Genomic DNA, 15,292 nt, shown 5'->3' on the forward strand with positions numbered 1-15,292 from the left:
GCAAAAATTATTTTGCGTTTATGAGAACCAGTCTCAGTATACACTGGGGGAAATATCTATGATGTATTTTTGTGGGTTGCTTAGTGATTCATAATTCCTTATCTTTATCTTTATCTTTGTCCTGGTGACCCATGTATATATCATCTTATTGCTTGGGAAATGTAGACTAGTGGTAGGGAATTTCCTTGGCCATGATTTGTTATTGCTCTTTATTTACAAGTGTGGCACTACAATATAAACAATGGATATACATAAGGCAGATTTAGGCATTTTATAGTATCCTGCTCAAGATTTTAAAATTTATTACTTTGTCATTCATGAACTCACAATATGGGTTTGGTTTGGTTGTGTTTGTATCACTAATTAAATTTATGACCTGCAATAAAACTGTAATAAAACACTTACATGTTTGGTATATATCTGATTTTTCAATCTTAAAAGCTCAGTTACTTAGAGCAGATAATATTGTGTTGCAAAACAGATTATTCCCACCCCTCTCCATTTTTCAAAGTGCCCTGACTGTTCCAACAACTTTCATTAGGTACAAGATCACAATTTAACTTAGATTAAAGGGTTAAAAGTTCCAACTTCCAACAACAGTTGTCAAGTTTCGTTGCTCTTTTGCTTAATAAATACAGAATGTTCTCACCCAGAACCAGATCATAATTCTGAATATTTACATTTACAGTTGAAGCAAGAAGAGAGATTCCAAAGTTAAGGACTTCGTCAAGAACATATGGAGACTGTCACTAATAATTAAGAAAACCTGTGTTTTTGTCATATGATAAAAGCATGGGGTGGATATGGAAAACTGTGTAAGGTAAAGTAATAGAAGGTATTGCAACCTAGCTTTTTGATAGTAAAAGAAACATATTTTAGTAGGTTTCGGCTTCTTGGTTGCATGGAATAATTTGGTCACCTAGCAGCAACTGAAAATAAAGTGTAAGAACACAGAGGTGGTACATACATTGCCCAGGAAAAGAACGCTTACTTATAGAAATTTCTTGGTAAATCCCAAAAGCTGTATCAGAATAAGAGCATTCAGAAGAAGACAGTTCTAATGCGGAATGGCAGCCATATATTATCCTGTTAATATGCCAATCAGAATGTGTTCTGGTGAGGAACAGAAACTGTCCATTAGTGCAAAGAGAGAGAGAAAAAGGAAGAGTTGCAATCTAACTGAATTGCCCAAGGTGGAAGACTTGTCTAGATGCCAGTAAAAGAAGAAAGAATATTGAAAAATGCAGAAGTACTAAAGCTGGATTGCACAAGGATCCAGGTGCAGGGTCAAAACACGTTCTTCCCCCTCCCCTCTACCCATGCCTTCCTTCTGAATTGTCACATGATTTATAGTACATCTGTCAAGGAAGGAAGCTCTGCTTAAAAAGATTCTTCCTAAAATGCCAAAGGCAAGACTCCCATGTGGAGGTTAAAATATGTAAACTTACAGCTCCTACTGCCACTGAGGCTTTGCCTATGACTATTTGCAGTCGCACATCTAATATAGTTAAAATTATTTTTTTTATTTATCCGTATTTGGAATAATGGAAACAACACAACTTTCATTTTTGATATTTTTACTGCCCATAATTTTTCCACATGTGCATGCATTTTGAAAAAGCCAGGCCTGGACTGGTAGGCATCTGGCTATGTAAAACAAACTTGAAGAGAAAGGAAAGAACACTTTCATATATGCCATGTTGTGTATTATATGCATGTCAGTATACATAAACAAATTCACATTTTTATATACTTAACTGTTCTGAATTTGAACACCAGTAAACATGCTTGCTCTTTTCTCATACATTGCAATGGCTAAAAAAGAAACAAGAGACTAATTGAGCCATGGTGGCGCAGTAGTTAGAATGCAATATTGCAGGCTAACTCTGTCTACTGCCAAAAATTCGAACTGACCGGCTCAAGGTTTACTCAGCCTTCCATCTTTCCGAGGTGGGTAAAATGAAGACCCAGACTGTTGGGAGCAATATGCTGACTGTGTAAACTGCTTAGAGAGTGCTGTAAAGCACTATGAAGCAGTATCTAAGTCTACGTGCTATTGTTATTGCTATACTATTGTAGGAAGTTAGCACCCACCCCTTTCCTGGAAGAGTGAAATATTTTAGGAAATATGAAAAAGGCAGAATATTATATTTCCCTGGGATAAGCATGTTTTGAAGCAGCTCCCATCTTCCTGCCCCCACCCTTTGTCAATGGGCCATTAAGGCCTACATATCAAAGATCTACCTCCTTCAGGCAGAGCCATAGTAGGAATTGCCAAAGATCCCACAAAGATAGGATTAGCCCTCTACACAATAGCAGCAGAAACTCACCACATGTGACCTGGGAAGCACATGTGACCATCAGCCAGCAAGGCTAGCTAAGACCACCACCCCCTGGGAGTCTGACAACCAGTCAGGATACTCTTTCAGGGCCCCAAGAAATGCAGAGCCAGAGAGAGCATAAGAACGCGAGGATTTACTGTATCTGCCCTTTTTCTGTTCAGGAACTCAAGCCATGTGATCCTGTCCACCATTAAACCATCTTTCCAAGCAGTCTCCATGTTTCCAGTGTCTTTTTCCCCACTTGGAGCAGAACCCAGAAGGAGATTTCTTCCAACAATATGATATATGTTAACCAGGCTGGGAAATATAACCTACCACTTTCCCCCAGAATATAATAATAATGCCTTCATAGATAAACTCAAATACAATGGCATTCATCTCTCATTATTATTTTATTTATTTATAGTACAAGATCAATATAAAAAAATATAACAGTACAATGATAGATCAAATATAAACCAACAATAAACTTGTGCAGGAAAGCCTGAAACAATAAGTAGTGTTAAAGAAGCACCACATGACTTTTACAATCCATGGCTATTTTTAGAAATTTGGCAACCCTTTTGGAAATGGTTGAAATTTGGTCCCATACCAGGAAAGCAGTGACCTCCTGCTCAGAAGAACAATTAAGATTTCTAACCATTGTCCTTTCCTCCAGTTGGCCTCTGGGAATAGTCCAAGGAGGGGTGATTAGAACTCTGGTTCTATCTGCCTGAAGATCTAGATATCAAATCTCCCATTTGTGATTAGCTGTGGTTTTGTCAGGCCAAGGGGCAACTAATGCAGGAAAGGAAGGTCAAAAATAGGTGAAATCAAGGCTTAAGACAGAGTACATAACTCTTACAGTTCCATTGCAAGAATGGAACTATGTAAGTTCCACTCCATTTAGTTGTAAATTTACATGTTTAGTTGTTAGAATTGTACTTTTCTTCCAGAAATAAATGAAAAAGTAACCAGAACATTGAGTCAAATTGTCTTTGTGTTTTGTCAGCTACTTTCTTTTTGCTGAATGTCTGTGGAGATTTTCAATCATTCAGGTTATAGTTGTCGCAAAGTGCTTTTTTTCCTGAAAAGACAACTGGATTGTTTTTTTTTTCTTGAGGAAGAAGAAAACATTTTGCTTCTCATCCAAGAAGCTTCATCAGTTCTGATGATGGGGGGATGGAAGGATAGATTCTGATAGGATGGGGATGGGGAGAATGGGAGGATTGTATTTCTTTGAGGTCATCTGGTAGTTAGCACTCTCTTTGAGAGCTATTAAGGCCACTTGGGAGTTTATCTGTGCCCCCAGGGTCACCTGAATCAGGGTGCAATTGTCTGTGGAATCTTCAAGGAACTACTGCAAGAGCTGTGTTGTAGACAGGCAATAAGTGGTGTCTTATTACTCCCTCTCTCTCTCCCTCTGCCCAAGTGGCCTCAACAGCTCTCAGAGAGAATGCAAATAGAATAGAATAGAATAGAATAGAATAGAATAGAATAGAATAGAATAGAATAGAATAGAACAGAACAGAACAGAACAGAACAGAACAGAACAGAACAGAATAGAATAGAATAGAATTTTTTATTGGCCGAGTGTGATTGGACACACAAGGAATTTGTCTTGGTGCATATGCAATCAGTGTACATAAAAGAAAAGATACGTTCGTCAAGAATCATAAGGTACAACACTGAATGAGTAAGTAAAATTATCAAGGGAAGGGGATAGAATTTCTCACCTTCTCTCTCTCTCTCACACACACACACCGCCCTCCAAAACAATGGTTCTTGCCTTGACTGAATTACCGTGTATCTGGATTGTTTTGCTGTTGCTTTGTGGGGAGAAAAAACACTGTGAAGTTTGAGCTGTCCATTCACTTCAGGATTGCTGGGATTAAATCAAATCAAATCAAATCCCTTTATTATAGTCTTTGACCAGCATTTACAGTATTGCAAAAAGAGAAATAGTTTGGTAATAACAATTTGTTATTGAAGAAAACATGATAGGACAATTAAATGACATATCTAATTAAAGGTCAGGAGTGTAACACAGAGGGATCAGTTATCTGCTCCAATCCACTGCATCATTGCACTTAATAATAAGTTACTGTCATGTTAAGTGTTATGACTAAATCCTTCCAAATACTACAAATTTCCTAATTACAAAATGTTAATGAAGTGTTCTGGTTTTGCTTTTTCTCCAAATGATTGTAGGGAGGTTTTGGTGTGACAAATACTGAGCTATCCTCTACTTTTATTTATGTATTAGATTAATAGCCTGTTTTTCTTTAGAAGTGCAAGGTGGCTTCCATTGAAATGTCATATGATTCACCCAGCCACAGTAGATCAAGGCAGACTGGGCTGACAAATAATAACTAGCCTAAAGCTGAAATTCCATGGCTGAAGGTGGATTTTAACTTGGATTCCCCAGTCCTAGTCCAGCATCTTAAAAGTAGCACACTAACTCTCAGTCTGAAGATGAACAACTTAGGAAAGCTGTAACAAAATAGTGCTGCGCCACACGTATGTAGATTAGCACAACCTACCAAAATAAAGTTACTCCCAGTACAGAATGGTTTCATTTGTTTACTGTGCATGTTCTTGCAAGCCATTTGAGCTCCATCCAATCGCCATGCTAGCCTGATAAATTTGTGAAGTCACCAGGAGTCTATCTGAAGACTTCATCTATTTAAAGTTGGGTGTAGGACTACCTAGGGAGTAGGAGGGATGGTACAGTGGTGGGTTTCACTTACCTTTGCTACCAGTTTGCTCGCGCGTGCACCACTCTGCACATGTGCAGAGTGTATTTAATGATGTCCAGGCGGGTGGGTGGGTGGAGCTTCTCGCCACCGCTGCTACCAGTTCGCCTGAACCAAGGTGAACCGGTAGCAACCCACCACTGGGATGGTAGTGATCATCCTAGATTATTGGGGCATCACATAAATAGCAATGACTGGCAATGCTCACCACGACAGTCATCTTGTGAATGAATATGCCCACCTGGTAGCAATTTTATGAGAATGTCCATGTCCTCAAAGTTCCAAATATGTCCATTGGTCCAGAAGATTAATGAATTAGTGCAGAAGCCAGGCAGACTAGGTAGAAACAGTAACAGGCAACCCTCCTTTATGAACCAATTTGAGTCGTAGAGATTGCATCCAATCTGCATTTTTGGCAGTCTTATGAAAGCTACTTGCCATTGCCTTTTTCCAGGACTGTTTTTGACTGCCCCATCTTATATGATTGGTCAGCCATAAAGGCAGCAATTTCATGGTTCTAGCAGCATACTTTGATGTTATAGTCCTGAGGAGAGTTCTAGTAGGACAGCTGCAACTTGCCTCATTATCTAGATCAAATTGCCAGCAAACTTCCCTCAATTGTATAATATCTACATTTGTGATATGTAAACATGTTGCCTTTCCTTTACTGTTCAGAGCCAGAAAATATACAGGAGTATAATTAAAGAAAACATGGTTTAGCGAAATGTTTTCTTTCCCCAGCCCTGCAAAAACAAGATGCTCAGAATTAAATCCATGTTATGCTAAATAGAACACAGGATATATCTGGATGTTAGCAATCTTTTCCCCAGGAACTGCAAAGAAAATATGTGTGTATTTACATTTCGGTGTGTGTGTGTGTGTGTGTGTGTGTGTGTGTGTGTGTGTGTGTAAAGACTTAAAGGCATTCCCTCTCCCTTTGTTGACAGCTTAGTTTTAAAAAAGTGGGGGAGGGATGACTATAACAATTATTAACACTTCTTAAGATCTAGTTAAAGTTTCTGGAATTTATATCTTCCTTGTTGCAATTATGTCCAGTTCCATTAATGAAATACTGAAATGCATAGTCTGTCATGCAGAAGCATGTCCATTCAAATAATCCAGCAAAAGGAAATGATTTTCTTCATTCTTTGATGAAGAATTCTGAATTATAACTGTTACATTTGGAAACAACCAAATTCCTATTCTGTTAATTCCAGGAAACATGGCATGAATATACTTTATTTTCTCAAGCATAAAGTGACACCACAGCCAAGATGCTGATCTCAGAGAATGGGAGGTTCAAAGAAGAGAAAGGAAAAGCTGCAAGTCTCCTTACAGGAAAAGCATCTGGAGCTTCTCAAAAAGTAGAATTATGAAATATTTGGGTTAGCATCTCAACTGTTTGAACGACAAGGATAATTCTGTGTTCAGTGCCAGATGCAGATGGCAAATACAAATAAGCTTTAAATTACAGCAAGAAAAACAGCATCTGAAATTGGAAGTTAGAGGATGTCTAAAATTGAGTGAAACATTAGCAGAACGGAGTTTTAAAATGCCTCTCAACCACGTATATGGGACCCAAAAAAAAAAGATTAAAAAGGGAAAATAATCAGCAGGAAGTTACTTCAGCACATTGTTTATTGGAGGAACTGAAAGTCACACAGATCACTGTGTCGAAAACACATCCTGTCCCCTATCCTGCCACAGTCAGATTATCAAGGGCGTTGGTGTCCTCACTGATATCACTGTGCTCCAGAGCTGAGCAATTCACCAGACACACAGATGGTGCACAATTATTTTCTCTCTGAGACAATTCTTTCATGGGACACCTTCACGTTCAACATGTTTGAAATACTGTAGGAGTTTAACCTGGCTTGGAATCAGACTGTAATGGCAATACAACATGATTGTGCGATCCTTCTATCGGTTTTCTTCTGCTACTTAGAATAGAATAGAATAACAGAATTGGAAGGGACCTTGGAGGTCTTCTAGTCCAACTCCCTGCTTAGGCAGGGAACCCTACACTACTTCAGGCAAATGGTTATGCAACGTCTTTTTAAAAAATTCCAGTGTTGGAGCATTCACAGCTTCTGGAGGCAAGTTGTTCCACTGATTAATTGTTCTCACTGTCAGGAAATTCCTCCTTAGTTCTAAGTTGCTTCTCTCCTTGATTAGCTTCCACCCATTGCTTCTTGTCCTGCCCTTAGATACTTTGGAGAATAGGTTGACTCCCTCTTCTTTGTGGCAGCCCCTCAGATATCGGAACACTGCTATCATGTCTCCCCTAGTCCTTCTTTTCATCAAACTAGACATACCCAGTTCCTGCAACCGTTCTTCATATGTTTTAGCCTCCAGTCCCCAATCATCTTTGTTGCTCTTCTACTAGTTCTCAACTTTGTTACAGTTTAACAGATTGTCCTGTAGTTTACACGAGCAGTCAATTTTATTTGGTGATTTTAGTCGGAGCATCTGTTCCTTGGAAGGGGAGTTTTGAGAAACGAACAAGCTGCTCAAGCATTCTGAATGTCAAGTGGCCAAGAGTCTTTTTTTTTTTTTAACTCTGCTGAATTTAACTTTCATAATCCATCTTTCCCTTGCCTGTTCACATCAACAGAAGACTAAAAGTTTTGCCCATCTTCTTTAGTTTCAGAACATTTATTTTATTGGGGGTAGAAGGGAAAAAAAAGGGCAGCTATTAATAGCAGGAGTTTTTTTTTTTTGCGGCAATCTCTGCCGATTTAATATATTCCGCATATGCCAAGAAACTCTCAGAATTCTTAACCAGTATGATTGCTAGGAATGCTGGTGGCAAATTTTGACAATTGTAATCTAATATGTCAAGTATTCAATTTATCTTGACCTTTGTTGGACATTTTTTTCCTACCAATAGCAATCAGGAAAATGAAAAGAACAGTAGAGTCAAAACATAGCTTTTTTCCCCCTTAATGTTAAAGAAGAACCTGACTCCAAATTGATACTTTCAATAATCGGGGGGGGGGGGGGGACACTCTTCTAAGTTATTTCAAACTACAAGCCACTGGTTTAAAAACCAACATCAAGACCAGCTAACCCAAGTAAAGATCCCCAAAAAGTGATTTAAAGCATCTTTTGGAGTCATCCAACCATTATTATTAAAAAAATAGCAGTACTGTAATGAAGGCAGGTTTTATATTGCCTAATTGTCTTTTTGCACCTTCAAGTTAGTTTTTGATTCCTGGCAACTGCCTGGACATTTCCATGCAGTTTTCTTGGCAAGATTTCAGAAGTGGTTTGCTATTGCCTGCTTTTTAGGGCTAATAGAGTGACCGGCACAAGGTCACCCAGCTGCTTTTTTGCCTAAAGCAGAACAAGCTCTCACAGTCTCCTGGTTAACTTGACATCTTAACTAGTTGTTAGTTGTTAGTTGTGCTAGTTGTTCCCAACTCTAGGGGGTGGTGCTCATCTCCGTTTCAAAGCCGAAGAGCCAGCACTGTCTGAAGACATCTCTGTGGTCATGTGGATGGCATGACTAAATGCCAAAGGCTCACGGAACACTGTTACTTTCCCACCAAAGGTGGTCCCTATTTTTCTGCTTGCATTTTGTATGTCTTTCGAACTGCTAGGTTGGCAGAAGCTGGGACAAGTAATGGGAGCTCACCCCATTGTGCGGCACGAGGGGTTCGAACCGCTGAACTGCTGACCTTTCGATCGACAAGCTCAGCGTCTTAGCCACTGAGCCACCATGTCCCTTTTAATGGATATTATTGTATCCATTACAATATTTCCATTACAATGTGATTATTGCCTACTTGATAACTAAGTTCCAGAAAACAGATCAATGCTCTGACCTCTTGGTGTCTTCTTCCTAGTCACTCTCCTCAAAATCAGTTGTCTCCAACTGATATTAATAGCGGGAACCAAATATTGGTAGGAAAACAAAGACATGTTTCCTGCTTATCAGATAGGTAGAAAGGAAATGGGAACAGGTCTCCCAGGGATTTTGTACAATACCAAGAATTGACCACTTTTAGTCAAGAAATAAAACTCCATTTGTTTGGAGGTGTTTTTTAAAAAAGGATTATATTAGCATGCATCTTGATAAGATCTGTTCCCTTGAAAGAAGAAACTTTCATTAAATGGCATTCTACAACGAACATTCTTTACTATCAAATTCTGCTCATTTCCTATTTAATAACAAGCACTTATTGTGTACTTGTCTTGGCAGAATCTATTTGTGAAATAAGAGATGTGTTTCTTTGGATAAATCTCTTAATAGCCAGATATGAGAAGGAGATGAAGCTGGAAGCTCTCTTTGCAAGATAGATGAGTTATAATTTCTAGGGCCATTATATCATTCTTTATTTTTCTAGAAAGGATAATATTGTTTTCAGAAAGTCAATGTGCATAGTCCAACTTCTTCATTTTAAATTTACTGCACTGAGGCCCTATCAACTAGGCCAGTGTTTCTCACTGCCCACCCGCCATGGAATTCTAGCTTCAGCATATCTAGGGGGTAATAGGGTGAGAGAGGCTGAACTAGATGGTAGTGGACCAACAATTATTTTCAATGCATGCTTGGCAAACACCACCCCTCCACCAAAAAAAAGAGAGGGCAGGGTGATGATCGCATAAGAGACAAGCAAATTTCCATTATTTCAGCCATCAAGTTCTGAAGCCTCCCAGTGCAATGGAAAAGGATGCATGATTTCCCCTCCCTACTTGTTAACAGAATGATTTTCTCAAATAACTATTATTTAAAATTTATTATAGCTACTCACTCCAGACATCTTACAGATACAAAAAAGTAAAAAGGTTAAATACACACCACACCGCACAGGCAGCCTGGACTAAACCAGTGCAATAACAAGCCAGTCCAAGTTCCACACAAATACATCCATCTCAGACTTGAAACCAAAACCAGATCTTAAGAGCTTTTTTGGAACCCAAGGAAAGACGACACTGTCCATCCCTGTGGTGGGATCTTGTCCAGAGGATAATAGTTGTGTGACAGAGAAGACATGCTCCCTTGGTCCTGTAAGATGACAATATTTAATAGAGGGGATCTGGAGCACACACATTCTGCTGTAACATACTTGAGCGATAAAAAAGTTGGAGATAGGCAGTCTCTCAGATAAGCAGGCACTATACCATGAAGGTAATGACAGACAGCTTATACTGAACCCAACTGATCATCAATGCACTTCACATAGCAGCAATCACACATACCAAGAAGTACTAGTTACTGCTTTTGCTGTTACATTTTGTACCTGTTGTAGCTTCTAGATGCTCTTCAAAGGCATTTCCATGTTGAGCACATTGCAACCATCAAAAGTAATCAGGGCCTTAATAACTGCCTGAAGGGCCTCCTGCTCAAGGAAGGGGCACAACCGCTACACAAAATCAACCTTTGCAAAGAGCCTCCCAACCATAGCTGCAATAGCTGCAAGTCAAGAAGGACACGCAAGCTATGCACCAGTATGGAATGGGAAGTATAACCCTGTCCAAGACCAATAATGGAAATGTCTCTGACCCCTGGGGAGGGGGGGGGGGCAAATAGGCATTCAGTCTTGTTAGGACTGAGTTGAAGTATGTTCTGCCCCTTGCACCTGAACAGCCTCCAGACATTGGGTCAGCACATCAATAGCTTCAACTATACAGCCCAGTATTGAAATATACAGTTGAATATCATCAGCATACTAATGATTCTGAACAAGTGATGATCTGGTTTCATGTAGATATTAAAAACAGGAGAAGGAAAAGGGTGTTGAGCCCTGAGGCACCTTGCAAATGAATGGCTGTGGATATGACTTCTCTCTCCTCCAAGGTCAACTATTGATCAGGCTTCTGCTTCAAAGCTCTTCTGTCACCCAGTGCAATGGACAAGTTCTGAAGTGGTCCAAAACTTATTGTATCCTTCCTAGAATAAATTAGGTTCTCCATGTTGCTCCTATTCTATCTATCTATTCTATCACCAAAGACAAAGATGCCATTCATATCAGTTAATTCAAGGAATAAATGAAACCAGATCTGACTATTAACATCATAAGGCACCTAGTATAGCCTACAACCCTTGACATGCTATATACTTATCCTTGAACTATCCAAAAAGTGATATTGACTGGACTTTAAAAAGCTGCAAGTAACAACTCTCCAAACTTCAGTGTATTTCCATTGAAAGAGAATATAAGAAGTTATAGAAGGCCTCAAAAACCATTAAGACTCCTTAGATTCCTCATTTGTCTACTATTGTGTTATCTCTTTTATAGTTAGATGTTATAAAAGATATATACAATTTGTATAATAAAGCTGCTTGCTCTGCTTTTCATAACCAGAACAAGCAGCTTTATCATACAAATTGTTTATACAAATGGAACTATCCTTTTCAACAAACCCATCTATTGATAATTACGCCAGTTATGACTACTACAGTTTACAATACTTCCAAATAGCTGTACCATCATTTCAGGCATCGGAAGTCTTTCTTTTCTTTGCCTCCGCTATTCAAACAAGCTCAATGCTTTTCTTTAGCAGCAGTTTATCACTTATCAAACTCCTGAGCTGCATCCTTGATGGAGGATGGAAGCTAATGAGCCTTCTCAACTCATTCTTTTGCGCTTCTAGTGGCCATGTGAATTCTTATAATGTAGTTAGAACATATATCAATCATGAGTTCAGAGAGCAACCATCTCAAATATTCTGAGCAGACATATTGGAGAAGAATACTTAGCAGCCCTGCAGGGATTATTGCATTCAGCTGTTTTCAAGTCTCTTTTTTTACCTACTGTTTAAGAAATGAATGTCAGTATACTATCTATGCAGAAATCATGCCCAATTCTCAGTTATTTTCCAAAAATACCTAGAAGAAACTGAGTGTTTCCAAACCGCATTAACCATTTCCACAGTGCAGCCACTTATTTTGTGTTGGGCACAATAAGTTCAGAAATCCAAACTATTTCTTTTCATTACTAAACTGTTAAGGAGCTTGAGCCTTACTTTTATATCCCTTAGTTTGCTGCTCCAATAATCCGCCAGGCAGCATGACCAAATGGAGATTATAGCTCAAGAGAAGTGATGCCTATCTGCATCTGTGTATTGATTCACCTGTTTATCAATTTATTAGGGCATTCCCTATCCTTAGGAATTCCCAGCAGTATGGCTAATTCTGATACAGTAGATGCATTCCCCAGACAACGAGAGGACCATTCAACATAGGAGCTGGTCTTGCAAGCATCTTCCCTTGGACAATAAGTCTTGCCATTTTCTTGGCAGTTTCTATCCATAATTATTAATTGGATTTTCCCAGCTGTATTGGAATATCCCAAAACATTTATATAATAAAAATGGAAGATAATGTTAGATCCAATAAATGAAGACAATTAGAACAGAGAGAGAAGAAAAATGCCTGTTAACTTTTCTCTCTTCCACAGACCATCTTTTAAAACAGAAGTTTCTATTTCATACTTTTGGGACGGGCCATGTGTGATTCTTCAGACATTTGTTGAGCTGTAACTTTTACCATCCCTCACAATTCATTTATAGTGGCTAGAATGATGCAATGAAAGGGAACAAACCTTGATGTCGCTTGATTAGATATATGGGTTTCAAACTTATTTTGAGGCCTAGGTTGCAAAAAGGATCTAATAGAAAAGGGGAGACAGTTAACTATGAATACAGAGAACAAAACATTGAACTGAAAGGCTCTTCCAGATCTGGACAGCCTCCTTAATTTGAGATTACACCACATCTTTAACATTTAGAAGACATAATTACACATATTGTTGAATAAACAAAGTACAGCCATCCAGAAAGAGAATGCATAATCTCCAATCCCATCTTCAGTTATTATATCAAATCAATCTTATTACAAGTGTGGTAAAAGAACAAATTTATACATTCTCCCACAGTCTAATATCACTTCTACAAAGAATAAAAAATCGTCTGTAACTCTTAGGGAAATTTATTTTAGAATTACAGATTTGGCTGATATATTACACTAACCCATAATGTGGTTTACTTCGTTTACACATACTACATTGTACTCAGCCACTGTAATTTATAGACCATGGTTAATTGCTTAGTGGCTTGTTATGGCTTGGAGCCACTTCCTCAGCCCTGAGTAGCTTGACAAGTGGTAGCCATAAATTGAATAACTAAATTAAAAAAAAAAAACAATTACAATATGATATGGAATGGGGCATTTCCTAAACTATCATGGGAACCCCTAAATTTAATTCATTTAAAACATTTATACAGCTTTATTTATTTTATTTTATTAGTCATATTTCTATGCCGCCCACTCTCTGAGGACTCTGGGCGGCTTACACCACAGACAGTATACTAAATAGCATATTGCCCCCAACAATCTGGGTTCTCATGTTATGGAATATTACATAAAAGATAACATTTATGTATGATAAATGAAAGCTGTGAATTTCTAACACATCCAGTGAAAGGCAACACACACCTCTCCATGATCGAACTGCTGGGACTGGTCAGAAGTTCTGTTGGTTTGGCATCTTAAGTCCATCATGCTTATCTTGCACTCCAGAACAAGACAATCTTCTTTTATGTTTGATACACTACCTGAATAAGCTGTATCTTACAACTGAGCACACCCACCTCCCTCACCTTCTCCACTTTTAAGGATTCATCCCCTTCCTTCGGATCCCCGGCTTGTCCGATACCCCCTCCCCAATATCCCGTCTCCATCTTCCTGCTCACCTTGTACACCTTGCCGAAGGCGCCGTCGCCCAGCTCCCCGACGATCTCCCACACGTCGTTGGGATCCAAATCCCGGCGCACGTGCTCGTATTCTTTGGATCGCCGCTTCTCAAAGTTAGAGAGGCGCAAGATGCGCCGGAAATTAGCGAAGGCCATGGCAGCGTCCGGAGTTGAGCGTCGAGATTCTCACCATCGACGTGTCAAAGAGAAACAAACGGGGAAAAAAAAAAAAAAACCAAACGACTCCGACTCTGCAAGGAAAAAAAAAAAAAAAAAACCGGCCAGGCTGGAAGGGGCTAATCTTTATCGAAGCCTAAACTTCCGAGGAAGCAGCCGAACCAGTTCGGCCCGGTCGGTCGGTGCTTTTTATACGGGACTTCGGCTGAAGAGAAAGCCCAAAGGATGCTTCTCCGCCGGTTCCTCCTCCGCCAAACGTGGGACGCCCCCACCACCACTCGCCGGGCTACCTCAGGGCAGAGGAAATGGCTCCAACTGCAACCGGTCAGCGGGGCGAAATGAGCGTTCCGGCGTGGTGGAGGGGCAAAGGACCGACCCAACCCAGCCGAGCCCTTAAGACTTTAAGAGCGACGCTTCACCTGCTAAGTCGGACGGGAGCCAACACCTCCGGCCTCTCTGGCCGGCCCCGCCCCTCTCCGCCGGGACACCTTCCAGTTCCTGCGGCTCCGCCCCAGCACGCGTTCCGCTGAGCTGCTCCCCCGCGCGGGTCGCGTCAGAGCGGGGTGAGCCCGCCCCGGGTTCTCCTGCGCGGCCCGCCTTTCCGCGACCCCCTTCCACAACTATGGCCCGTTCCTCCTCTTCCTCCTCCTCAAGAAATGGGGGGTGTGGGGTGGTTTGGAGACTTTGCGATTTCTTCAGCCCCCAACCTAGTTAAATTTGGCGGGACCAAACCCTAGTCAGATAAACGGGATAACGCCCAATACCCGGGTAGCCTCTTCCGCGTCAGAGAGGCTTTCCTTCCCCATAGAGCTGCTGAAGAATCCTGGGGAAGGATTTTAAGGTCCTAATATTAAAGAGCCGGTGCTTTGCCCTTGGGAGTGACGAGGGGGTGGGGGAATTAATCATGCCCTTGAATGTGATTTTCTGAAAATTGTCAGGCTGAGTTGGGATAGAGATGGGGTGAGTAAGACACGATTTCCTGAATTGCTCAGAGAAAAGAAAAAGGGGAAAGAACAATTGAGGGTGTGTTTTTTTAATATCTGCTGATTTACACTATTGTGGGCATTTAAATTCTCTTACAAGTCTCACTGTAAGTAATATGCTTGCATACCCTGCTGTGTGATGTTATATATAATTTTAATTTAATTTATTGCATTTCTATGCCGCCCAACTCCCAAGGGACTCTGGGAATGGGAACCATTCTTAAATTTGGTTAAATTTCTATTATGTATATATACTGTTGCTTTTGTCTTTGCTGCATATGTTCCAAGTTTTAAGTTCCCAGCTAGATGCTGTCAGGAGCATCTTGATAGCATTATCCAGCCAATTATTGAAGTT

The 15,292-nt window shown here is 40.1% G+C and overlaps 1 protein-coding gene across 1 annotated transcript in view; it reads right to left on the bottom strand.

Annotated features, from left to right (window-relative positions):
• STK10 (serine/threonine kinase 10) overlaps positions 1-14,004 on the bottom strand; it is an 81,233-nt gene extending 67,229 nt beyond the window's left edge. The window contains exon 1 of the mRNA XM_070937364.1: positions 13,778-14,004. Within this exon, the coding sequence (XP_070793465.1) occupies positions 13,778-13,933 (156 nt within the window). The 5' untranslated portion in view covers positions 13,934-14,004. The remainder of the gene's footprint in view (positions 1-13,777) is intronic.
• Between the last annotated feature and the right edge of the window lie 1,288 nt (positions 14,005-15,292).

Source organism: Pituophis catenifer, unplaced genomic scaffold (assembly GCF_029215685.1).
Source record: "Pituophis catenifer annectens isolate HBS135680 unplaced genomic scaffold, rPitCat1.0.hap2 SCAF_2, whole genome shotgun sequence".
NCBI classification, from domain to species: domain Eukaryota; kingdom Metazoa; phylum Chordata; class Lepidosauria; order Squamata; family Colubridae; genus Pituophis; species Pituophis catenifer.